The 26,963-nt window shown below is 39.7% G+C and overlaps 1 protein-coding gene across 5 annotated transcripts; it reads right to left on the reverse strand.

Moving 5' to 3' along the window:
• Window positions 1–1,049: 1,049 nt before the first annotated feature.
• cald1b (caldesmon 1b) lies at window positions 1,050–26,688 on the reverse strand. Of its 5 annotated transcripts, none has more exons than XR_007813958.1 (18): window positions 16,842–17,002; window positions 16,448–16,551; window positions 12,952–13,077; window positions 12,217–12,556; window positions 12,101–12,142; window positions 11,309–12,007; window positions 10,884–10,919; window positions 10,706–10,773; window positions 9,999–10,245; window positions 9,729–9,854; window positions 8,880–8,923; window positions 8,707–8,785; window positions 7,953–8,084; window positions 7,743–7,874; window positions 6,151–6,222; window positions 6,021–6,045; window positions 5,062–5,098; window positions 1,050–2,908 (listed from the first exon to the last, which is right to left on the reverse strand). XR_007813958.1 is itself a non-coding variant. In XM_051073238.1 (17 exons), the coding sequence occupies exons 2-17, from the start codon at window positions 16,519–16,521 to the stop codon at window positions 2,895–2,897; spliced, it is 2,271 nt and encodes a 756-aa protein (XP_050929195.1). In that variant the 5' UTR covers window positions 16,522–16,551; window positions 26,586–26,688; the 3' UTR covers window positions 1,050–2,894. The 5 variants fall into 5 exon arrangements, 3 of the variants coding, with proteins under 3 accessions (XP_050929195.1, XP_050929196.1, XP_050929194.1); XR_007813957.1 differs by having other exon boundaries at window positions 1,050–2,911; XM_051073238.1 differs by lacking the exons at window positions 6,021–6,045; window positions 16,842–17,002 and adding an exon at window positions 26,586–26,688 and having other exon boundaries at window positions 1,050–2,911.
• Between the last annotated feature and the right edge of the window lie 275 nt (window positions 26,689–26,963).

Here is a 26,963-nt window from a genome sequence, read left to right on the forward strand (position 1 = left end):
AAAAAATATATTTTAATGTTGTAATTCCATTTGCTGCTGTTGTAGGTCTAATTACTTTTCTCATATGTTTTTGGTGTAAACTTCCTGCAACTGTAAGGTCATTAAAGTGAAATAAAAAGAAGTAAGTATTAATATTCCCTCTGAAATGTAGTGAAGTCGGAGAATAAAGTATCACAAAAAGGAAATACTCAAGTACTTAAACAGTACTTGACTAAATGTACTCACTTACTGAGGTCTCAAATTGATATTCTTAAAAACTTGTTTTGTGCAAGAGCAGGGTATATGCAGTGTTAAGAGTCTGAAAAGTGACTACAGATCATTTTAGTTAAGTAAAATGTAGTTAAGTGTTATAAAGTAGCACAAAATGGAGTTACCCCAGTAAAGAACAGCCTCAAATTTGTATTTAAATACGGTATTTGAGTAAATGAACTTAGTGACTGTGGTTGCAGTTCAGTCACATTTGGTTCAAACAGCAGGAAACTCTGTTGTTCTGACGTTTCTATTACACACTGAATGTGGCTATAAAATATCAAAACTCAATGCAGTGAGCACAAATATAAAATGAGAGTAACTCTTTTATTCAACAATTTAAGAACAAGGACATATTTTTTAAACAGCAATTCTTCTATTTTTAAAGCTGAACGAGGTTTTAATTTAAAGTTCTGACATGAGAGCGTCCTTACCTGTGACCTCCGACAGAAGGAGTTCAGAGACAGAGGCGACAGACTTCAGCTCCTTGAGCTTCACAACCGGGTTGAGCATCAAGGATACATAGTCCAACCCTTCTTACTCATGTGACTGTAACACCCTATGGCCGGTCAGTCTATTGTTAGACAGCTGGACATTACAGCTCTGTCACACACACACACACACACACACACACACACACACTCTGCAGGTACATTCATGCCCTGGTAAAATGTCATAAATCCATTCAAGCTTTCACCAGCCACTCAGGTTTCAACACTCCATAATTTCACCAGTGGTTAGGAAGGACATGAAGCAACATTTCCTCCAAACAGGTAAAAATAAAGCAACTGGAAACAAACTCTTTTTTTCTCTCTTTTTTTTTTATTGCTGAAGCAAGCATAAACAGTAATTTCAAACACTCAAACAGAGCAGTCCACTACAACAATACTGAAAGACTCACAATATATTTTGGCAGGATTCAACTCATCATGTGCACTGACTGATAAAAACAGGCTACAATTTAAAGTTAATTACAGGCATCATCAAAACAAGAGCCAACAGTCTTTACTGCTGCTGCAATGCAAACAAAACTGCAAAGATACTGTATAGTGGCATGTAAACTGATGATACATAAGCAATGAGTCAGACTGTTACCAGCTTGTTAAACACAACTGCATTTGGTCACTGAATAGCTGTTGCACTGGATAAGCGCTTGCACACACATTTACTTTACTCTCTCTTGTGCTTATATTACAAAACAATGTGATTTTTAAACTGTCAGAAGTCAAAAAATGTAACACACCCAGGTGTTGTTGACAGAAATGTTGATCGGTCATGGGCTGTACCATTGATATTATCTTCAGGTCTAAGGACTCTTGTGTAAGGAAACCAATGGCTTTATTAGTAGTTAACAAGTCATTTACTGATGTCTTGTAATAAACACCTTTGGCTGGTGTTTGGTTCTAATGCTGTTATGAAACTCATCTCATTTTAGCTTGTTAACATGCTAACATTAGCTAATTAGCAACAAAGTGCAGGTGAGGATGATGGGAATGTGATTAGTTTTAGGCATTTGCTCATAAATCAAAGTGTTGGACAATGCTGGACGGCACTAGATGAGAAGTTAGGGGATCACCAGAGTTACTTCAAATCATCCTGAGAAGGACTAGAGTGTCTGTAACAAATATCATGGCTATTCATCCAATAACTGTTGATGCATTTCACTCAGAACCCCAAATATCAACCTCATGGTGGCACCAGAGGAAAACTCAGGGGATCACCAAGGTGTGCAGGCTTCATCCTCTGGGAATCATGAATGTCTGAATAAAATGTAACATTCTCTTGAGCAGATGTTGAGATTCTTGTATTCCAAATGGTGACTGACCACCTGACTTTGCCATCCCTTGGCAACACCTATTGTTACAACTTATAAATCCTTAATAAGGGGTCTCTTATCAGCAAAAACACCAGCCAAAGAGATTCCTCACAACTTAATGACTTAGAACAGATCTATAGAGCAACAGTAAATAATTCATTATTTACTGTTTATAAACCTTATTTAAAGAGTCCTTCATGAGGAAGTGGTGCCAATTTAAGAAACAAATTAGATATGTACAGGCCTGGAGTCAAAACTGTGACTATCATCCCAAAAAGCAGTGCGTGTGTATGACAATAAAACACAAATGCTTATTATTGGGTATATATGACCATAACGTCACAAGAAGAGTAGACATGTCAGTGTGGCTTGAGAGCAATATAACATTTAAGCATCCTGACAGCCATCGGAAAGTTTGCTAAAGCTTTTATTTCAACTTTGTGAATGGAAGAAGAAATCGAGGACTAACCAGATGGATACTACATAATCTGCTATATTAACTATTAATCATTTAACATGTGGTACTTTACCCTGAAAACCCTTATAAGGTATGACATCTTTGAATTTCTTAATTAAAAAAAAGATCAAGTCAAGTCTGATGGATACACATCAATATCTTTTTACTATCAAATGAGCAGAAAAGTGCAAAAGTTACTCATAAAAATAAAGCTGGAAAACTTTGATTCTGGAATCCTTAAACGTCACTCATCTCGGTCCCTCGACTTTTCCTCTTTCTGGTGTGAATGTCTCGCAAAACACAGGTGTGTTGAAGGGAAATGAATGCACATACAGCAGCAGAGCCTTGTGTTTGGTCAGGTAATGTCAGTGGTTACGGTCTTACGCCTGCTAATAGAAAAAGAGAGACATTAAAGCTCTATTAGTCAATGCATTTGTCAGCGTTGCATTTAAAACTGCATAGTTTATGAAAATTTATTAGGTGTTAAATGAGATTAGTCTCAGGGCTGTTAATCAAAGCATTTACATCCATGCTTCTCTATGTGTATAATGTATGTTTGTATGTGTTTGTGTGTTTGTACAGTCCTCATGTTGCTGACACATATTCTGTAGTCAAAGCCAGGACACTTCTCTGTGTGATTGAAAGCTGTAACTTTGTCATTTGCCCTTTACTTCATTCCTCAGCGGTCTATTTCTGATGAAGAAGTGGGGTAGGATCGCTATTTAGGGTCGAAGCTGACACTCGACAAACGCTTTTCCACTCCTATTGTTCACACGCTGGTTCAAGCACTGGAGGGCTTGATGTCAGAAAAAATGTGACTTTTGATCACGAAGAAGCAAGACAACTTTACCAAGCCAACACCCATGAATGTTAAATGTCTTTTTTCATGATTAATGTACATTTAAACTATTCCTCCAGGCTGTGGGGATACATGGTAGGTCTTTATCATTAGCACTGAGTGAATAAGCCTGGTGATTCAGCCCGATTTGCTGCTTAAACTGTTAGTAATCCTCCCCAGCAGTCGGCTGTAATGTGAAAATCAAGCAGCTGCACTCTGGTATGCCTAACAGCTCGCTGACACTGGGCAGCCCAGGTGCCACCGGGTGAACAGTGCAAAGCAAAGACATGACAGCCACGCCAGGAGTCTGGGAGGTTCTTTATACTGGGAAACAAGGTCAGGGTGAGGGTTTTTCTTTAAATATAGACCACAGAGCTGAGCCTGTGCCCAAAAATCTCCAGCAGGAGATTTGATTTACATTGAACAGCTACTCTGGCACAAAGGTTGGTGGGTTGCAGTGGTTATGAGTCCACAGGGGGCTATAAATCAGTTACGGCATGTCCCCTATGCCCAGAAAAATGGTTTGAAGGACAGAGACGACACTACTAAACTCTGCTTCCCAGGACTGCTCTAATATGTAGTATGTAAATATTTACAGTCAGTAGCAGAGGAAGTTCATTTCATTAAGTAAAAGAAACAACTTCAAAAGTGGGAGGCCTACATTAAAAACTTTACTCAAGAAAAAGTAGCAATACCTCAATATATTAAAGGCCCTGCATTCAAAATTAATTTAAAGGACACATTTCTGGTTTCAGATGCTCATATATAATACTGTTGCACATAACAAGGACTGTAGATTTGTTTCCTATCACTTACATTGAAAGTGCATTAGGAATTAAACTGGCCATTATGGATAGGAGGAATGATTACAGCAGTTAGTTACCTTTTAAGTGAACGTCTGAACATGACAGTTGTGAACATATCCTGTAAGTCAGTGAATTATCAGTAAAATGTACTTAAAGGTATTATTAACATTCAGATAAACCCTTGTTATTAATGACACCAATAAGTGAACTGCAGTCAGCATCCTGTTGCTTGCATGCATGCTTGCACTCTGTAGGAAGTCATCGCCCAAAACTGTGACATGATGTAGATGAGACTGAACATGACTGACCAGCAGTGTGTTGATAGATGAGATAACTAAAGTTACTCTATTATTATAGATAGATATTTGACTCTCCTGCTCTGGTACATTGCTAAAATGAAGTGCAGAGATAGGTCTGGATGACAACTGTTTGACTAATTTGAAATAGGATTTATAAAGCACAATATCATTATCAGCTGTTAACCCTAGTTTTCCTGTGACGTCAGTCACATTCCCTTTTGGCTAGACTGCTTCACTATATAAAACTCCTTCTATTTTCTGTGCTTACGTAGAGTTAGGAGTCTGTGGTGTGCCGGGAGCCAGTCGTTAAGCTAACTAAGCTAACGTTATCTAGTGCTGCACACTGTTGGTATGGCAGAGAAGCAGAAGAGAGACACTGAGGCAAGGTGTTAGGGAGTGAACATAAACATAATATATACATAACTATAGCTAAATGAACTGGTGCGAAAAAGTGCATTTGTCTATGAATTGTAGAGAAGTATGATGTAACATAAAACTGAAATGTCCATGTAAAGTGCAAATACCTCGCAATTGTACTTCAGTACAGAGTAAATATACTTCCTTAATTTATATTTATAATTGCTTAACAAACTTACCATTTGTGACAAACTTGCTCTTTACCCCAACTGGCACCTGTAAAAAGAAGGGATGGAGGAATGAGGGAAGAAATAAAGAGGAGAAAAAAAACAACTTCAGAAATCACATATTTAGTATTGTCTAATGAAAAAAGCAAACTGTAATGAAACAATTTCCTGAACCTATTCTGAGATTAATCATGAGATTAGGTGTGTGGACTCCAGAAGAATAGCTTCTGCTATTAAATTTAAGTTAATGGGGATCCTAATGTATGAAATCATATGAAAAGCCTGGCTTCATTTGTGGATATGTGGGTGAAGAGAAGTGAGAATAGTGGAATGATTTGATGGATTGATTATATACTCCCGCATATATTAGATATGTTATTTAGAAACTCTCATGTGAAATCTTAAAAATGCATCAGCAGTCAAACACCACATGCGTTCAACAGTAATATCCTCACTGCAATGCAGCTACTATGTTGGCATGAAAAAAGCTGTGCACAGAGCAGCCAGAACATATAGATCATGTTCATGTTTGAAAGTAATCCATGTTCCAAATGAAAAAAATACTTCAGAGCCAAGGGATACTATTTATATATCCTCACAGCTGGTCTCGGAACCAATGGCAGCATGTAGATAATATAGTGTACAGTATGGTACAGTCTGTGTGTGAGAGGGAGACAGAAATCCAAACTTTTTCATCACAACAAATTCAGCATTTCCATTCAGTTCAGGCAGCTCAACCAGAGATGTGAAATTCAAAATACATCCTACTTTTAACACGAGTTGATGATTATTGTATAAAGATACATGAGTTAGAGACTGTATGAAAATGAATAGTGTGTATACAAGACTGACTGATTTGATTGAACAATGTTTTATAACCTTTTGAATTGACTGAACTGAAAAAACATGTAACAGTGTAAACATCACAAGAATCAGTCAGACCATGCCTGGTGGAACGTGCACAGAGTTACCTCTTTCACCCATCTATTAGGTAGACTGAATGAAACAAAGAAACAGGATCATGACACTGTGAAAACCCTTAAAAGCATTACAACTGCCTGTCCTTCATACACTGGAAGAGGTGTATGCACAATGTGTTACCTTGGCAGGTGTAGAGCCCTTCTTGGTTTCCCACATGCCACGCTTGTTACCAACATCGCCTGGTTTCACATCCTGTCACAAAAAAGAGCCACCACAAACCTTTTAGTTTTACACAGTGATGGAAGAAGTATCCAGATTACTGTTACAACATTTCACTATACTGTGAGGTACTGTAATCCATTGGTTTCCAATCTATGTTAACGGCCCCCTCAAAGGGTCTCAAGATAAATCTGAGAGGTCATGATCAATGGAATAGAAAGGAAGGAAAAACATTTGAATTCATTTTTTCATTTAAGTATTAGATAATTTGAACTCTATGCACTCAAGTTTAGAGGTAAATCTCTTTGTTAAAGTGTATCAAAACATACTTAAATACAGTATGAGTAAATCTATTTGCAATATCTTTTCTATACATATTATCATGCTCTGATTAGATTAATTGTGGTGAACTCTGATGCAGACCTTCACAGTTTGAAGAGTGGACAGCAGTTGAGAGAGGAAGCTGAGGAGCAGTGCATTAGCAAAGCGGAAAGTAAGGTGGAAGAGAATTACACAGGTTAACACAGTTGGCATAGAGAAGAGAACGGAGACATTCAGAGATACAGACGTGAACCAAACTTGTTGTGCAGCTTCATCCCATCAGGGGGAAGTGTTGCCGCAAGAGTGAAGGCAAGGTTACAACCGCTCCTCTGGCCAAGACGTTTGACACTAAAGATATCTCGCTCGTAAATTTCTTGTTTGAACAATGTCACACGTCATCCAGCAATGTTTCTGCATGTGGACATAGTGTAATGTCTCCAGAAGACCTGGGAGGATTAGCAGCTGGTGTCCTACTTCAAGAAAAGAACGCAGTGTCCAACTACAAGCGACCTCGTGTATTTAATGGTGCTATATCATAGTATATAAACTAAATTCATAAGTTGGTGTACTTGTTGTTTTGTCAGTGTTGTGCAATAGGATAATAATGTCTCTGTGTGTGACAAATGTGAAGGGACATGGCCTTTTGCCGTTGCCTGAAGGAGACTTTGATCATGAAGTCACAGTGAGACAAATATATACCGTTTTTTTAGCACTAGTTTTGTGGTTCACAGGCTGTATAGGCTGTAATATAATCTTAAAACACCTACAGAGGTCAATGTGATTGATGTATAGAGGGGCGTAGACACGGCTGTGCAAGAAGGCACGCTGGTATTCAGCTGTTTGACTTCGGTGCTTCGTGGTTGGACTGTTGTTGGCAACAATTCTGTGCTTCAATCCAATGTTTTCCCACTGGTTTATGCTAAAATACTGCATTCATAAGTTTCAGGTCATGTAAAGAAGAACACATAGAGGGTTTGGGGGCGGGTGTATGTTAGTAGATGCTGTTAAGTAAAGTATCCATGTGGTGTCACTAGACTCCATAACAGCAACGCTGTCCACTCCTGGAGCTCAGATATAAAGGCTGGAGCCAACAAAAGGCTGGCATGTTGATGTGCAAATGAGCACATTAGCATGTATGGAATATCGAGGGATTACTCGGTTGGAGTAACACTGGTGTCTAATTTACAATAGGCTAATGTGTGTGATCAAGACAAGGATTTATCAAGCCTTACTGCTGGCTTTGCTGCTGGTGATGCTGCTGCTGCTGCTGGTGCAGGTGCCGGTGTCGTCTTCTCTGCCTCTGGAGGCTTTGCCATCCAACTGTTGACACGTCCAGCCACACCTCCTTTGATACCAGCCAGTTCCTGGGAAAAGAGAAATCTCAAATACTCAATCACAAATCAGAAAGCATGTCTGTCCCTGTCACTTTCTCAATCCCTCACCTTGTTGACAGGGGATGGACTTTCAGAGGAGCCGCCGACATTGCCTTTTTCCCACATGCTTTTGATGCTGCGGGTGCCTCCTGTAGGAATATCTGCCATTGGAGACTTGGGGGACTTGGCTTCTTTGTTTCCCTGTGGAGACAGAGGATGGATTTCATTATTTTTTTAAAGGGCAAAAACAGCTCTCCATTGATTGAGGATCAGTGATGGAAAAATTACACAATTCACGCAATTCCTGTACTTAAGGTACTTGTTCTAACCTTGAGTAATTCATGCTACTTTATACTTCTGCTAAACTTCTCAGATAGTTTCATTTAAGTAACCATTTTAGGCACAAAGAAGTGAAATTATCCAATATGACCCAAAAAACCAAAGAGTCAGGCCAAAGCCCAAAAGATAAATACAAATTCTTGTGCCATACCTTTGCTTTTTTCATTGTCTCATTGCCCCTCAGCTTGACTGCTCAGTTTGGAAACACTGGACTAAAGCAGCTATGTGCAAGTAGTAAAAACTAGTTCTAGTTCTAATAATGTTATATGTAGAAATATATCTGTTACAGGGGCCATCTTTTGCATGATTAACATTTTATCTTTCATATTTTAATGACATATTGCTGATAATATTTCAGTTTTTCTGTACTTTTTTAAATCTGTGAATGCATCCTTTTACTTGTAATGGCATATTTTTACATTGTAGTATTGGTACATGTCTTCCACTGCTGCTGAGGACAGTGAACAACATTGTCGAGTCTCACCTGGATGGCAGACGCGTACTGTTCCAGTCTGTTGCCTATCTTGGAAACAATTGGAGTGTGTGACACTCTGGCTGCAGTGCTGCAGGGGTGAACAACATGTTGGACATTAATATGGCTCACCAACCCCTTAATGTATACTGTATTATACAGCAAAAAAAGCATTTATGTCTCACTTTTTCTGGGCTGATTTGTTCAGGAATTCTGCCTTCTCCCCGATCTGCACAGTACAAAAAACATGTTTAAAGTTATAAACCAGCCTGTCACTGACATGCACACATAATGCTTGGCCAAGCTGTCCTGGCTTCTTTCTTTGTCTCCAAGATGACCTCACTAAGATTCAGACCGGCCTGTCCCTGGGAAGGTCTCTCTGTACTTGAACGTTGTGTTGGTTGGTGCCTGAGTGATTGAGCTGGAGAGTTTGGCTGTAACAGAGCCAGGGTACACACACACACACACAGCCTGGTCTGAGCTCGGGACTGAGAAATGCTGTTTAAAGTGAACTGTGATTTCCATGTAAGCACAAGGGCATACACACACACACACAATTCTCAACATTCCTCCAAAAATACTCCCGCAAGAAAATTACCCAGTCATGGTCTTGTTCATCTACTGCCATATTTGAATACAGCTCCGACGCCAGAGCACATCTTTTTTTAATTCTTGTCAACTATCAATATACGGCTATCAAAGGAATATCATAAGAATTAAAAACAGAAAAGGGAACAGCAAAACCATCGATCACATTAGGCAACAATACATGTTCGATCATAGAGGGAAAAGGGGAATAACTGTGTGAATTATCCATAGACACCAGTCTCTGGGTAGATGTGTTGATTTTTTTTCAGTGTTGTGAGCATCACAGACAAAAATCTGTTTTGTATTGATATGGAATCAATGGTGGATAAGTGAGAAAATATGTTTTGTTACTTTACTATTAAATCATAGTGAAATTACGTTCTTTCCTTTGCTTGAATCCTTGTAGAACATCTGCAAGATGTCTGAACCTCTGCTCTCAGACTCACCTTGGAGGAGCCTTTGGGACTGATAGCAAAGGCAGGTTTTGTGGTGTCTTCCTCCTTCTGTTTCTTCTTCTCTGCAGCCTCCGCCCTCCTCTTCTCTATCTCCTCCCTCATCCTCTTCCTCTCCTCCTGTTGCCACAATTTTTGTCACAGGTTAACCTCATGATAAACAGCCCGCAACCGAATCAAATCAAAGTCAAATTTTGCTCTACACCTCCATGTCTTACGAGAGAATAAGTATATCAAATTCCTGAATGTAAAGTCCATCTTCACCTGTTCTTTGGCTTTCTTTTCCTCCAGCTCCTGTTTCTTCTGCTTCTCCTCCTCCTCCAGGATCTTCCTCCTCTCCTCTCTCTTCCTCTTCAGCTCCTCCAGCTCGGCCTCTGCATCCTGCTGCTTCTGCTTCATCTTCTCAAACTCCTCACTCTCTGCGTCGTTCCGTCGGCGCTTCAGCTCCTGCAGCTTGCGTTCAGCCTCCTGTCGCTCCAGGTCGTCTGCCTTAGTGGAGGGAGCGTTGTCCCTGTTTACACAGACACAGACAGTTGTTTTATGACCTGCACACATGTATATAAACCCACAAGTTTTGAAATGAAAAGATCCAGAGTGATTTTCTAGATTTTATCCAATTCTGTAGATACTGTAAATATAAATACATTTAAATTTGCAACATCCATGGACGGATTATACCACATTGACCTACCAGGCACAGGCCAAGGGGCCTCTGGTCCAGAGGCTCTGTTTGAAGTGAAGTGATATTTCTTGTTTAAGCTAAGTTATAAGACTCAAATGACCACAGAGACACATGGAGGACCTTTTCTGTCTGTGCCCATTTTCTCATAATTCGTCCATGGTAATATCCACCTCTTATCAAACACCTTTATGAAATGGCATGTTTAAGCATGTCCAGAAATGACAAATAAAGTCATATATGAAAGTCATTTACTGTGTCCTACTGAAATAAAGAGTCTGGCAAGATTTACCTTGATGTCTTCTCTGTTTTCTTCAGCTTATTCTCAATGAAAGCTCCATTCTGTTTGGCTGGTTCATTCTTGCAAAAAGAGAGAACAGACGTCAAAACACTGTTCTCACTTACTGTATATCTTAAGTATTAGAGAGGAATTCATTAGGTGTGTTGAATCATAGTCAATTTTCTTTTACCTTTTCCTTGAAACCAAATTTCCTTGGCTTCTCCTCCTTTACACAGAAGACAAAAAAGGAACAGGATTATTAAGACAATGAAATCAGCAGGATCAGTTTAAACACAATGTCAAAAAACCACACAAAGGCCTGACAGTGAATGCAACGCAGATGTAAACTGAAGACACATCACACTATGACATCCTCGATGCCACCACCTCTTTTATCCTTGTGGCAAACAAAACACAACACAAAATGATCATACAGCAAATGTCTGCAGAGTAAGAACGAAGCCTGGATGAATCAAACGTGGTCCCCCGCTGTCACTTAATCCTAATGATTAAGGACTTGTCTTACATTAAAATCTGTTGGGGACATTATCACAAAGGCCTCATTTGACTTTTCCAAGTTTTTGCTTTTGGTGAAAAGACAAATCACATACATACCTCCTCTTTCTTCTTCTTTTCTTCCACCTCTCTCTTTTTACGTTTATCCTCTTCTTCTTTTTTCTTCCTCTCCTCAGCCTCCTTTTTCCGCTTCTCCTCCTCTTCTTTCTTCTTCTCCTCCATCTCCTTTTTCCGTCTCTCCTCCTCCTCTTTCTTCTTCTTCTCCTCCAGCTCTTTCTTCTTCTTCTTTTCCTCCTCCTCCTTTTTCTTCTTCTCCTCCATTTCCTTCTTTCGTTTGTCCTCTTCCTCTTTCTTCTTCTTCTCTTCCATCTCCTTCTTCTGTTTCTCCTCCTCCTCCCTCTTCAGCCGCTCCTCCATCTCCTTCTTCTGTTTTTCCTCTTCCTCTTTTTTCAGTTTTTCCTCCATCTCTTTTTTCCGTTTTTCTTCTTCCTCCTCCTTTCTCAGCCTCTCCTCCATTTCCCTTTGTTGTTGTTCCTCCTCTCCCCTCTTCTTCCTCTCCTCCTCCTCCTTCTGCTCCCTCTCTTCTTCCTCTCTCTTTAGCTTTTCCTCCATTTCCCTTTTTTGCCTCTCCTCCTCTTCTATCCTCTGCTTTTCTTCCAACTCTTTTTGCTGTCTCTCCTCTTCTTCTTTCTTCTTCCTTTCCTCTTCCTCGTTGTCGACATCAGGAGCAGCTTCCTCATGAGCGTCTTTCTTTCCTGCATCAACCTCTACTTCTGTTGCTGCAGCCTCAGTCTCCTCCTACGAGACATGATATATTTATCTATTTTCTATCATTTTCTGCATGTATTTAACAAAATAAAGTTAAGAGGAAGCTAAAATAAGAGACCATACCTCATCTTTTGTGGCTTGTGTTGTTGAGTCCTCGACAGGTGCCTGTCAAGCAGGAAAAAAAAAGAATATAAAATCTTTTACGATCTGCTTCAGAAAAAGCTAAAACTCATCTTTACCTTCTCTTCTTCCTTCTTATCTTCTTCCTCTTTCCTCCAGGAGTTTGTGTCAGTCTCTGCCACCACCTCCTGAGCTGGTTTCTCCTCCTCCTTCTTGTCCTCCTCTTCCTCCGTGTGTTGCTGTCTGCCGCTGCTGACAGAGGACTGCTCCTCCAGCATGCTGTCTGTGCCGTTGGTGGTGCCAACAGTGGGGTCAAACTCCTTCTGTCTCTCCATGGCCTCCTTCATTCGCTTCTGCCTGCGCTCCTCCCTCTTGGCAAGGCGCTCCAGCAAAGCCTGGTCATCATCTGCACCTCCGGTGCTGGTGCTGGTGGTGGTGGAGGAGGACTCGGTCTCTGCGCTGTAAAAACATGAAATCAACCTGGTTCATGAAGCAGTGGTGCCAGAAATTTAAGTCAAATCACGGCTTAATCTCTAAATCCCCATTACAATCAAATTTCTCGTACGATCAAGTGTGATGAGCCCACATCTAAGTATTTGATTGGATCGTTCCGCTGTGGCTAACCGGGGGAAGTATCAGTCATAGAACCACACAATCAATGGAGGCACTGCCAAATGTTGAGGCTGGAAGTGATTATCAGTATAACAGTATATCAGTATCAGTATATGAAACTGAAGTTTGGGGAAAATGGCATTAACAACCTTATTCTTGTTGTAGTCTTCTGATTCTTTCCTCTGTTTTGCCTCTCCAGAGTATCACAGTATGTGTTTCTAGTCCCGTCATCCACACTGTACCTGTTAGTGTCGATCACGTCAGTGGTACCAGACTCCTCTAAGTCCCTCATCTTCTTTCTCTCCTCCCTTGCACGTCTCCTTCGCTCCCGTGCTTCCTCATCATCATCGTCATTGGTGTAACCCACCCTGAAAAATCATACACACAGATAAACAGTACATCTTAATGTGTCAGTTAAAGGATAAAAGTGTTCTATTTTTCTGGGGTTTTTTTGTTTGTTTGTTTGTTTTGTTTTTTTTGCTGTTGTCTAAATGTCACTGATACATTTCCAGATGAGCAACCCAAAGGATGTGAAAAGAAAAGAAATGGAGGGAAATATTATGATGGCTTCTTGGCAAAAAGAAGAAGAGAGTGAGATGCAGGAAAAGAGATTGAAAACTCCTGAAAACAAACTTTGATGTGTAAAATCGGTGGAGTTCCCCTTTGATGTGGACATAAGTTAAACCAGAGGGCTTTTCCTTTCTCCAGTTGTTTCATTTGAAGTCTTTTAAGAGGCCTGAAGAGCTTAAATTATCCAGTGTTTAACAAGAAAAGTTGAAACTACACACATTGTCAAAGTTTTCAAAGTTTTCTTGGGACCATTTGAGGCATCCTGACCCTCAGTCATATGTTATAAGTCATACCATCTCAAGCTGACCTCAGAAGACATAATCGAAACTGGTTGCCACAACAGAGGGAGAAAAGACTAAGAAATAATAAGAAACATACACTTTACATGTGTCTGAGATCCAAATGTCAAATTGGAGAAACTGATTTCTCCAGAAGAATGACCTCCTTGGAACTTAATATTGCAAAAAAACATATTGAATCAGAGACCAAGACCATGGTGGCAAAAAAGGGAGAGAATACAATCCACTGAATTGGAGATGAGGGATGGTGCCAAAATCGTTGCCCTCCTGTCATTCCCCTCCATCCACCACATTTCTCTTCTGCCTTTGACCTTCATCCAACTGTGAGTACATTCATGGTGAGACTCTCGAGCATGCCAGGCTGTATCTTTCCGAGCATTACCAGATTTTATGAGGCAGGGAGAAAGCTTGAAATGGCCCATTGATAGCGCACGGGTATTATTTCCCTCTGCTCATCTTGAACCCGCAGCACAATGATTTACAGATGTTGTGAGAGAGGTGGATGGGAACCACAAGAATCCTTTCTGTCTTTAGAACCGAAACAAAGACCCGAATGAAGCGGAAATCCAACAAATCCCCAGGCAAAGGTTCCTCCAAATGGCATGGGTCGCCCTGAGAAATCATCGAGGAAGTAATTCAATTAGATATTACACCACCTCAAAGCTAGGGGCCTGCTGTGAGCATGTTACTGTTACATTTCCAGATGAGCAACCCGAGGGATGTGAAACAAATGGAATGGAGGGAAATATGATGTGGGCTTCATGGGCAACAGGAGAACAGAGTGAGGTGAAGGAAAAGAGACCGAAAACTCCACTCAACCTGTCAGAGTCTGACGCATTTACAGAAGGCTGTGCTGTGCCGAAATTAAAAAAATTAAAAATGGCAGTCAAAACATTCCAGCGTCTGCAGCATTTCCTCAGGCTGCAGAGAAGAGCTGAGAAGCTGGGGGGGGGGTGACAGGCAGAAAAGGCAAGGCAAGCACGGTTGGCAGAGCTGGCTGCAAGACTGTGAGAAAATTCCTCTTCTTTCACTCAGGCTATGATAAGACATCTGATAAGACTACCTCCAGCACTGACAAAAATGATGTGTGATATGTGGTTCCAGCCAAATGTCACGATCATAAATGGATAAAACTGGTCATATTCCACACATATCAAATCCCAAGCAACGCTTTAGCTCGTCTTTCAGTACTTTCTGACTTCCAGAAACCTGTCTGTGTCTGTAAACCTCAAGCCCTAACCCCTAGAAATTATGTTCAAACACAACTAAACAGCAAACATGTTTCATAGGAAAAGTTTGTGGTCTGGTTTAATGTAGAAAACGTTCACAGTCACTTCAGACACACCATGTTTACATTTAACCAAAACCACTCTTTCACTAACCTTAACCAAAGTGCCCTTGTTACTTAAACCTAACCACAGACAAGACTGTGGAAGTGAACCTCAGTTTCTGGTGTGACAGGCGTGTGTTTTATAAAAATTGTGCATTTGTTGGGGACTATTTTCCACTATGGATCAATACACATTTGATGTTCTAGTGAGTAATTCTGGCAGCAGAATGGCGTTTACAATCAGCCCAATACTAACTACACATTCACTGTAATGAAGGAACACTGTGACTCATTAATGTGGTTTAAATAGTTTTAGACAACAATGAGGCTCTATGGCATGGAAGAATAAAATGTTTTGGACTTACAATACTTGTTACTATGATAAATTCATTGTTGGTTTTGGTCTTTTCATTGTCTTTGTAGACAATAGGAAAACATTCAGACACCAGACATATCCTTTTAATGCTGCATAACTGTATAATGTGGTTAAATGTGTGGATAAGAGCCAATAGTACTGTAACAAATGCCCATGTGGTGATATTTGCACATTAAAAATACACAATAGAGTTAATGAATAGTACAGATTGGTACAGAAATGACTCATTCAAACAGTATCATCATGTTTTAACTGTGTATTTTAGGTTTCAATCATTTCTCTTTTCTGAAGTTGCATTGATTGCTGACACGCTGGGACCTGACACCAACAGACCCAGTGAATGTTTCTCTTTGATCAAAGAAACTTGTCTGCAGGCTCTACTAATCAAAATTCATCACAGTGTTTTATTCTCATTTTGAGTGGCTCACTAATTAGGCAGCAGCTGACAGCCACAGGTGTCAACAATTGTGCTAATTAACTCAGTCTGCTTCCACTTTACCTGCACTCATGACATCACATCAGGTGCCGAGGGTTTCACAGCAGATCATGGTTCATATTGTCTTCCAGTGGCTGTTAAGCTACTTGTACTTGTTTTGACACTAATTATGATGCAACTATCAGACAACTGAGCTGATTTTTCGCCACTCCCTTTCACTTGATATCACTGTAGGTTATCCAGGGATTTAAACATGCAGCTTTACATACATTTTACTACTAGATTTGATGACAGCAATGACTTTATAACAGTGCTGTAATATTTTTCTGAGATGGGAGGGAGACGACAGAGTGTGAGAGACAAGTCCAAACAGCAGCACGGCACACTGACTCCCTAATGAGCAAAAAAGGTAGTCAAGATCATCATTAAGGCGTCATCACCTGAACACCATCCAAGTCCTGTCTGCTCTACTCTGCTGCTCCATGTGGAGTCACACACTCTCACAACTCCCTCATGCAACAGTGCATACACACAGTAGGCTCTGATCACAGAGCATCTGCCTATAAGACTTTACATGGATAAACAGAAGACCAAGAAAAAAAGATTTTGAACATCTCTCTTTATAGTGTTTTAGAATGTATGTGGGGTTTTTTGGGGAATGAATTTCCCTCATGATTGAGTGTGCATTTCCACGATGGAGTGCTTATCTGTATGTTTACTGACTTACTTTTCAGCCTCAAGGCGCATCTGCTCTCTCCTCTGCCTCCTCAGCTCCATGCGGCGGTCAAAGTCATCGTCCATGATGCCCAAAAGATTCTCCTCACGTTCTCACTGAAAGACACAAGCGTGATATCACATCATGTTTCCAAAAATCACCAATCAGTCATCAGTCTATTTATCCTGCATCATTGGAGAATCTTATTTTTCTCTTCTTTGTTTTTTTTTCTTATTTCATCATCCTGGTAGTTCCACACCTTTGGGGTGTTTAATACTTAACAACAAACCCACACGTAACATAAATTCAGTAAGTCACAGTTACATAAAAGTTGTTCAAATTGAAACAGCTTCATGGCATGTGTAAAAAGTAATAAATAACTACAGTGCCTGCTGGTTTACAATACCTTAACAGTAGCTGAAGTTTAGTCCATGAACAGCAGTGTCTTCCCTCTCTTCATATATCAACTTCTGCAGTCTGGTTTATATCTCAGCCCTTCTGCAGCACAAAGAATTCCTGCTTGTTCTTTCAGCAGCTTTAACTACCAGAAAAGGCAAAGCCTGCCTCTCTGCTCCCCTCGTTCTCTCAGCCTCCCTCCTCCTCCTCAACCTGACTCCTGCTCTCTCCCTCTGCCTCCCATTCCCCTCCCTGATCTCTGACTTCAGACTCTCTCAGATTATTTCCCTTGGTTTGTCTTATCCTTCCTTTCTTTACTCTGTCTGTGATGTGCTGCAGCTATTGTCAAATGTATCTGTTTTTCTTCTTTTTTTCAGGTTTCCTTTCTTCAAAATTAATCCACACCTTAGGCCACTTTGTTTACAGAGTTGATGCAGTTGTGTAGCTGTGCAAAGTATGGTATGGTAAAATATTACCATGAACATGTATCAGTTTATTTATAAATATTGTTTATTTTCAGAAAAACAAAACTGATCATTACTCATTTTCTCTTGCATCTTGGTTTTAGAGAATAATTACTTTCCTGGAAATGTATCTCTCTGCTTCTGTCTAATAGTTTCACCATTTTGGGAAGCCTCATTTGTTTTCTGCTCACCCGTTAGATAAGAATATCTATACTGTTGAAATATTTGTCTGTTACGAAGCTAGAGTGGACAGCTTGTTAGCTCAACTTAGCTTCTCCTCTGCTCAGACTGCTCAGTATTTTTACTTATTTTATTATAGTTTGAATAAAGAATTAACTAATCACCTAAATATATTTCCTGAATACACTGGGCAGCCCTAATCTACAAGACAGCTTTATTTGAATTGTAGAGGGTGGACAGACATGATATCCATAAAAAGCTCCCTTTATTCATCATAATAATCAGTGAACCCTTAAGTCCTTCTACTTTTGTTTGGTGTAGGTCGTCTGAAGCTCCATGGCCCCAGACGACATTTAAAATTCATTACAGATTCTGAGTTATAGATAAAATGATAATTCTAGTTTAAGGCTGCCAAAGTATATAATCTACAATCCAGTGTGTATCCACAGCAATCAATCCACTACCCAAAGCCTCTAATAAAGTAATAATAAATCTGCATCTTGGCCTGTTCTGGTAGGGGGTAATTCCCAAAGTTGAGCCACTTATGTAATACAATAAGACCATATCATCTTGTGCCAAGTCACTAACTGCAAAACTTCCTCTGGCTGATGTAGAGCTAGAAAACAGATGCATAACCATAAGTGTTTGTAGAGATCATCTCTGAATAAGTTGAGTGTGGAGATTTTTCTGTGGCAAAAGAACAAGCAAGTTCATTCATCTATAGTCCTCAAAACATTTTCAATAACCATGTGTTAACACCTTTAACCTCGAGCACTTGCCGATAAAAACTCTTTATCAATTGCACTTTTTTTATCTGACATGGAACATTTTCCAGCTGCACAATGAGCAGCTGCCATCAATCACCTTTTGAACAGATTATTTAAGTCTGTCAGAAAGTCTGGCAGTAGCTCCAGCCAACAGATACAGCAGCCTACATTGTACTGTGAAAGTACAGGAGAACTCCGAGGTGTGATTTCAGAAAGATTAACAGCCCTGTTCCACTCAGTGAAGGAAGGAAAATGAAACCAACAAAAACTTCCAAACATTTTAGCACACTGTGAAGCTTCGCAATCTACTGTTGAGATATGAACTTAGGGAATTAATGTTGCAGAATAGAATCTGGTTTGCAAATCTCTTTAGTCTGAAATATTACATTTTGCTTTTCTCTTAAAATCTTGTTGATGTGAGGCTCATTTAATTCTCATCATTAAAGAAAGTGTGTTTTCTGGACTTGCTACGGATCTCCTAGACATCCATGAACTGCACCATAGGCTGAGCTAGCTATTCAAGATACCTTAAAACTACACAAAAAAAACATAAAAAGGCATCCAGGTGAGACTGCCCCTCTCTGGCTGAACAGGAGAAATAGTACAAATCCCCCAAAACCAAACTATTGTTGTTTAATAGCCGTCTTGCAGCATTTAAAGAAGCAGAAAAACATGTAACCAATGATTAAATATCTAGATTGAGACTGTTTTGACAGACTGCGCTCATTTCTGTTGGTGGCCTGTTTATAAACTGAAAATGAAAATAAAGACTGTGACCAAGAAAAAAACTCCTCCATCCAACTTAGTCCAAGACAGAAAAATCTACCACAGTCTCCTGAAATACAGACATACACATGCACACACACACACATACAAAAACACACTCAATCATTACATTGACATTTGAGAACATGCTGAAAGAAAACGATAGGGAGAAAATTTCTGGCCTGCCTCATGAGCTAACCATCCGTCTTCCTCTATAACAACATAACAAAGAGTGCTGGGAATCCAGATGATTTGAGCTCACAGAGTAAGTTGACATCACACTTTATTCTGTTTATCTCATGCACAAATGTAGCTATGTGCGGTGTCATAAAAAGAGCCACCTCCGTATCATCCCCTTATTTTCTATCTATATATATCTTCAGATCTGAAGAGGAGCCCACCAACAGTGAGCAGCAGATCATAATGGGACACAAGCATTAGCAACAGTTTAGTTTTCACAATGGCCTATACCATATACAGTCACAAAGGCTTACAAACAGAATGGGTCTAAAGAGGCCTTTTACTAAAACATCCATTATATCTCTAACAAGACATTTGAGAGCTTTCCTGGAAAAGGATGACTTTACCTCTCTGGAAAACAGGAAAGTCATTTATTGTAGCTCATATATCTTATATAACTTCTGCGCAAAACATGTTTGGAGGTGGTTGTTACTAATCTATAAACCATAATGATCTGGACTACAGGAATAAAAGGGATTATGATTTCTTTTGGATCTGGAAAATAGAATAAAACCTTAAGAAAAGGGATGATTTGAAGGTAAGTTTTTCAGTTTTCTCTGCCACAGAGTGTGGTTTTTTGCCCAGAGTAGGTGGTGGTGATGGTCGCTTGCCAAGAGCTTCAGCCATCATTGCATTTACAAGAGGTTAGAAAACCCTTCAAACTGAAAAGAAAGCAAAGCTTGGTCTGTTAGAGAGTGATAAGAGGACAGTCCCAATGGGATGAACTACTAACTACATTGAAGGTGAAGTCATTGACACAGCTTTGAAAAGATTAAAGAATAGGTGCAAGCTGTTATATCACAATGCATGGAAATACCTACAGGACTACTAGCACATGCAGTTGTCTGGTCTGCAACACTGAACCAGCATGACTACAACTGATTACCACCATTTTAACATTGCCCAAATTTTATTTAAATGCTTTATAGTGACATAACTCCTTTCACAATCACACATGAGACAAAACGATACCATCACTCCCTCACAGCTGTTCATATATAGGACCAGTTAAAGTCTGGGGATGACAAAAGCTGGTCTGTGTTTTTGAGGAAGGGGCTGGAGCCTTATGGACTCTATGGTGCAGCAGACAGAGACTGACTGACCTGCAGGCTAACATCTCACAGACATGTCAGAGTCGTGATCCAGCCCTGTTTGGATTGGCCCGGGTCCAGCAAGGCCAGCAAAAGTTCTGCATTTCTACAGTTTAAAAAAATCACCACTCTGGCAGCCAGAGGTGATTACCTTCCTATCCCCTACTTGGTGCACAAATGTGGATGCACACACATACTTATACACACTAAGTACAGATACTCACTTGAGAGTTCCCCATAACAGCTGTCCCATCAGTCACCCGACAGGTGATTTGTATGGATTATAAGTATACTGCTTGCATGAATTATTCCTGCTCTAACACTGAAATAATCCAAATGCAAAAACATACCTCCCCTTGGATCCACGCATTGATCATATTGGCATTTTAATTTACACAGACATATCTGCCTGCACCTACCCTTGACATGGAAACAGTCCCTCAAATCTCCTTGCACATAAACTGCGAGAGATTCTTGTAATCTCCTTGTTTATACGTGAACAGCATGTTGTAGTCTTCCCCTCTTAACAATCTGTCTAGTGTAACTTGAAAATCCACAAATAATTCCCACATGACAGTTTATAATTCATACATCTGTAAGTGATTTATCTCCTCTGCTCCCACTCTGATCGGCTCAGACGCTGGTGGTGCAGACCTCTTTTTCTCTACCTCACCATGGTCAGTCTGCTCTCATGCAACTGGCCTACTGCTGACACTCACCAGACACACCCTATGAATATTCATTTAACCGTTTGCAACAAATCAACTGTCACATGAGGAAAACAATCGTGACAAGGAGACAATTCTGGCTTTCTGTTGGCACCATCTAATTACCTAGCAGAAATGTGAAATGTAGACAGAAAAAAATAGTTGTGTATGTAGTCTGTCAAAGGTTTAAATACGACATCTGCACTTAAGCATTTCACAGCTAGCTGTCTAAAGCAAGCACAAGTACACTATGACTAAATATGGTTTTTATATGGAGCAACATTTTTGGAAAAGTGCTTACTCACTTTCTTGCTGAGTTTTAGATGAGAACTCACTGTCAATTCTGTACATTTCCCATGGAGCTAGAGCCAGAAGGCAATTAGCCTAACTTAGCATAAAGCTGGCTAAGCTAAGCTAATCACCGTCTGACCCCTGCGTTAACTGTTGTTGTGTCTCTTATCACAGCTGGTCCGTGTTACTTTCTTCATAGTTAAAATCTACGGACAAGGAACTAAGATGTGGGACGTTAAACCTTAAGTAGCCGGGCAGTATTTAAGAGCGATCAGGACACGCAAAATCGACCGTTGCATACTTAAAAAACTGCACGTTGCATATGTGACCCTTTCTTGTAGTTTTCTGTATGCTAATTCTGATGTGCGGTCCCCGGTGTATGATTGGCTCCTGCTGGGAAGGCGGGGATTCCTTCACCTCAACTCCTGTTTCCTGCTTCCTGATTGGTGGCTCCCAGCTCACGCAATTAGTGAACTGAAACCTGTTTAAGTTCGGCCAACCCATCATTTATGGGATCTGCAACTTAGCGTGGTGGACATGGCTGTTGTATGTGTATTGTAGATGTTAATCGTTAACAGAAACTAGCATTAGTGAGGCACCTATAAAGAGACTGGGAAAGGCATTGGATTTTAAAAACTGATAACGACTTACATGCAGTAGAAATTTTCTTTCTTAGGTAATTTTGTTTGAAAAAAAAAAAAGCTTTTTGCTTTCACAAGTGAATTCAGGTAGTGAGATTTTTATTTTCTTCAGCATCCACCCTTTGCACAACTGGCTTTTATTTACCTTCCTTTTCCTTCCATGAGCAAGGGAGGCATAACACAGTCAATATAAGCCGCAGCTAGTAAGGAAAACTCTTAAACCTGGCATCCTACCCAGTCTGTGTGCGCTACAAACCCTTTAAATTTAAGAAACCTGCAATCCCTTTACATGAAGATCCATAATAGAGTACCGGCCTTAGCTTCAAAGTACTTTAGGAGAAAAAATGGTTTCCAGAGGTTTGAGCAGACTTAAAGGAGTCTACTAAAATGAAGGCATAAAGACTTCTGGCATATTTATGGAGAAACCATAGAATATATGATGTGTTAATAGAATGATGTGATCTCTTTATATACAGTTCACTCTTAGTGGTGACTAATATTGGCAGCATTATGAATCATACTTGTAATACTAATTGAATTTACCTGGGTGACCTGTTAAGCGTAATTAATGGACACAGCTCTGAAAAACAAAAAAGAAACAAAAAACAACCCAAAAAAAAACACTGTTTGCTCTTGGAAGTTTCCAATGTCAGTGTTGCCCATCAAAAGTATTTAAATCACAGTAAGCCCACATTTGAGCCCTTTGTTTCTAAAGCCAACTAGGATTTATCCTGAGAATTCCTCAAGTGGTCCACTGGAGGTTATAATAAGTCTTACAAGGCATTAGTGCTTGGTATGCAATACAAAAGTTAAAAGACTCTCACTAAAAGCCCCATAATTACACCAATTGTATGGATGGTCCTCGTTTGTGTACGCACCATGTGTTATTTGTATATTGTCTGGCTTTGTAATTATTGGCTTCATGATGGCGTCTTTATAGAGAGTCTGCCAATGTATTAATCAGACATCAAAAGAAAGCAGAGGAAAGCATTTTGCTGTGTGAAAGACTGTTTCTAATGGATGATTTACATTTGGTTTGGCTAGTTACAGAGGACCTCACATCTTCATGCGGGAAATGTTCAGGAAAGACATTCAGACAGCTGAATATTAATATCTGTACAGCTCTCTCTCTCTCTTGTAATCGATTCAGTACAACTTGTGTGTGTAACAAAAAGGAAGTTAGACTACAAAGAAACCTTTTTTGCATGGCTGTAATGTTATTCATTACAACAGGCATTTGTTCAACAGCAGTTATTTTCAGTTTGATATTTTATGTCATTTATGTTGCTAGTAGCAACCACTACTGGTTACAACAGTGATTTTGTCGGGTCTGTGAATAACCTCCCCAGATGCCCTTCTTGGACCATTATCTATTCTTTTTTATTACAGCTGTTTTGTCACTGTTGATATCAGTTTACTACTAACCAAGCTATCCAGTATAGCAAACAAATTTCTAATACAGGACAAGTTAATTTGCTGTTCAGTTAGTTAGCTCTCATACTCTTTTTACTTTAACTTTGACCCTATGACCCTGTATTCCCATCTACTTATTGGGGGTTTATGTGCCAGAACATTTCTTGGATGGGACACTGCAGTTTTTGTATTATTTTTGGGTTAAACCATTAATTTCTGTAACAATTTGTGACCTTTAAAGACCTATTTTTGTTATGCTTTAGACAAAACCTGGTTGGCTGTTATCCTTGTTTCTAACCTTTGTGCTCAGCTAAATTAGTCAGCTTGTGGCAGTAGCATCATTTTTTGTGTGCAAATATGTTAATGGTATCACTCATCATCTCTTGCCATTGCTCATTAGAATTTTCACCAATAACAGCATCAGCTAAATATACAAAATAACCAAAAAGGTTCTTGTTAAAAGATAAGGAAAGTGCTTTAACACACTTATAGATAAACAGTTGCCAGAGAGGCGTTTGCAATCAATCAAGAGGCCACAGCTGCTTACTCCACATGACCAAACATGGTCACATATGAAAAAGTCCCTGACCAGGATACAAATTCCTCTCAGTTTACAAGCCACAACATACTGTAGTATTGACCTTTTCTGCAGCTTAAGTTTGTGTACAGTTGGGTTGAAAAGGAGGATGTGTTGGTCTGTGGCTGATAGCCATCAAGTGGTAAAGTGAAGATCTGGGAGTATTTCATCATCTCTATACAGAGAAACAGGCTCGGCAGGACACTCACTTATCAGCTTTGTTTTAATAGGCGAAAGGGACACAAGGAATCCATCATCAGCTGACAGATGAATGGAAATAGTTGTTTGCTTGCTGTATTTTGTTCATGATTAAAAAAACTGGTCTGAGTGATCAATGAAAATATCTCTGATGATGCAATATGACGCAATAAGTAATCCAAATATTCAAAGCTGAGTTAGAGTTTCCTCCTCGACCGGGGGCTCAATGGAAATAGATGCAGCTATGTGCACTCCCTGTTCCGCATCCCATCAGCTGAGATGGTGTACTTGGCCTCCTTTTAAGGAAGTACACAGGCAGTGTTAGTTGTAGTGTCCCAGCTTGGCAAGGTGAAAGACCATGGACAGAGAGCATGGTTTACTCTAGGAAATACCTGCTGCTATACAAAGTGGCAATCCAAGAATAACTTCTTTCCACTGTGATCGCCATGAATCAACTTTCCATAATGTTGCTTGGAGGCAGAAAATATGACTGGAAGGCTGATCATCATCATTGTCAAAACAGTGGTATAGGAAAAGGTGGAAATTCAAAACAAGAAATTCTGCAACCAAATCATTCTGGTACAATATAAAGGAAGTAGAAAGTAAGTAGATTTGATGGCAGACTGATTACTGATGAATGACTTCATTAATGTCAGAGCCACTAATGCTCACCTGTACCCCTCCTGTAATTTGCTCATGTGGAAAACCATTTCCTCTTCTGTTTAAAGCATCCCATCTGTACAAGTACAGAGCAGACAGCCTTCGTCTTTGTCAAATCACGCCACTTTTTCATGACAAAGACTCATTTGTGCTCAGACTAAAACATCGGGAGCCAAATCCTCTCCTGTATCAGTTTCTCATTTGGCAAATTTGATTCCCAACCTCTTTTTAGTGATCACTTCTTAACTCAAACTGTTTAAAAAACCATCTGTGCTCATGTTCACAAAACAGCTCATATCCTGCTCTCTCTTGTCACAGGTACCATGCAGACATTTTGGTTTTTGTTTTTTTTGTTTTTTGTTTGGATCAAGATAATTTGATGCAGCGTTCACAGATAAACAAATAAAAATCCGTCTTTGAGCTCTTCTTCTTTGTGTTGTTCGTCTCATGTGTTCACATGTATGCATTCACACTCAAGGTTTATGGAAGGCATGAAGTCAAATCTACTATAAATAACTTTTACACTTCATGCAAAGAGTGCACAAGCATTTTACTGTGTACACACACACCACACACACACACACACACACACACACACACACACACACAGCTGTTTTCACTCTTGTGATGCAAAATTATCCCTTGTTCAGTGATCAAGGAAGGAGAGGATGCTCTGGAAACCCAAACACATTTCCAGTCCCCAAGGAGATGAGCCCGTGGTCATAAACTCGCACACTCCAACCCCATTCAGTCGTAGCCTTTATCTTCAATACCATCTAAGGAATAGGAGGCTGACTTGGCATGTCCACCACAGCAAACAGCTTTTCCACAGCCAGTCTGCTCAGTGTAAAGTCGAATGATAGCATTCACTCCTGTGTCGGACAGAGCGGATGCAAGTATTAAGCCTCAAAAGAAAGGGGGAAAATAGAGGAATTTGGGAGTTTGAAACCACTGATTTGCAGAACCACCGAAATGCATGTTTCAGCTTGCTATTATTATGTGATTAGAGAACCGCAATTTCACCACCATTTCTCTGTCATCCTCTGTTAGAGCTATGCAGGTCCTATCTTCCTAATATCATTTCATGAATACAACTTGGATACAGTTCCTTCCAATTCAGATTCCTCTGCAGAGAGAAACATGTGAAATTTTTATTGCATTAAATCATTCAGTAACATATTATGTCCTGTAGAATATTTGTATTAAAAAGTATATCCAAAGTCAAATTAACCAGCCAATTTCATGCAGCAGAATTTGGGGTAAAATATACAGTTAAGAAATGATTTCTTATAAGCTGTCATTATTTATATCTTTTAGTCCAAGAATAAACAAATGTTTTCTGTCATATTTCATGCAGTCTAATCAATTTGTTACTCTACCAGATGTCAGTCCCACAATGAATGTCTTGAAGTTATATTTGTGATAGATATAGTATAGGTCCAGACTAAGTCAGATGTGAGGAGTGAGATATCTATACAACATGTAACCAAGTTCTTGCAACAAGTATGTTATAGTCGTTTGAATCCTAATCTAAACCAGCTGGTTACGTTTAAGTTTTGTAAACGAGCCACACACCTACCCTGTCATTACATCATATGATGTATTGAGACCAGCTACAGCTGTACCAGTCACAGTGCCTCTCAAATTCTGCTCAACTCTGATTACAAATCTCAAATTCATCCACTTAAGTAATTCAAAAGATTAACACTCTTGTTCATCTGTATTAACTAAGTGATGAGATAGCATCAAAAAAGACTTACCAGGCCTGCAGACCAAAGTGGCTGTTCCTGCTGGAAATCAGCAGAGGGAGAGCGACCTGAGGTTTATAAGCAGAGCATGAACAGCCCCGCCTGCACAAGCTGCAACTCAGTGATGTTCACACAGGGCTAGTGTGTGTGTGTGTTTAACTTTAGGGGAATGTATTTCAATTCTAAAGTCACTGATTCACTTAGTTCATATACAGTTAATGATCAAGATTAATGATCTCTTGGTAGTATCAATCTAATATAAGTTCTATTAAGATATGGTCTTTAAAAGTGATCATTTCTTTTCTACATGATTTTGAACCACTGAATTTCTGTGTACACCGATCAGCCACCTTAACACTGTTGCCAAGGTGTTGACTCAGCCTCCAAACT

Source organism: Lates calcarifer, linkage group LG10, assembly GCF_001640805.2.
Source record: "Lates calcarifer isolate ASB-BC8 linkage group LG10, TLL_Latcal_v3, whole genome shotgun sequence".
In the NCBI taxonomy this organism is placed as follows: Eukaryota; Metazoa; Chordata; class Actinopteri; family Centropomidae; genus Lates; species Lates calcarifer.

Bases quoted from the DNA above. Each gene is read 5' to 3' on its own strand.
- cald1b (XM_051073238.1), bottom strand. From the start codon at position 16,521: ATGGACGATGACTTTGACCGCCGCATGGAGCTGAGGAGGCAGAGGAGA. The intron at 12,143-12,216 runs GTAAAGATGAGT...CCTGCTTGACAG, and splicing joins ATAAGAAGGAAGAAGAGAAG to GCACCTGTCGAGGACTCAAC. The intron at 12,008-12,100 runs GTATGGTCTCTT...CATGTCTCGTAG, and splicing joins CACAAGCCACAAAAGATGAG to GAGGAGACTGAGGCTGCAGC.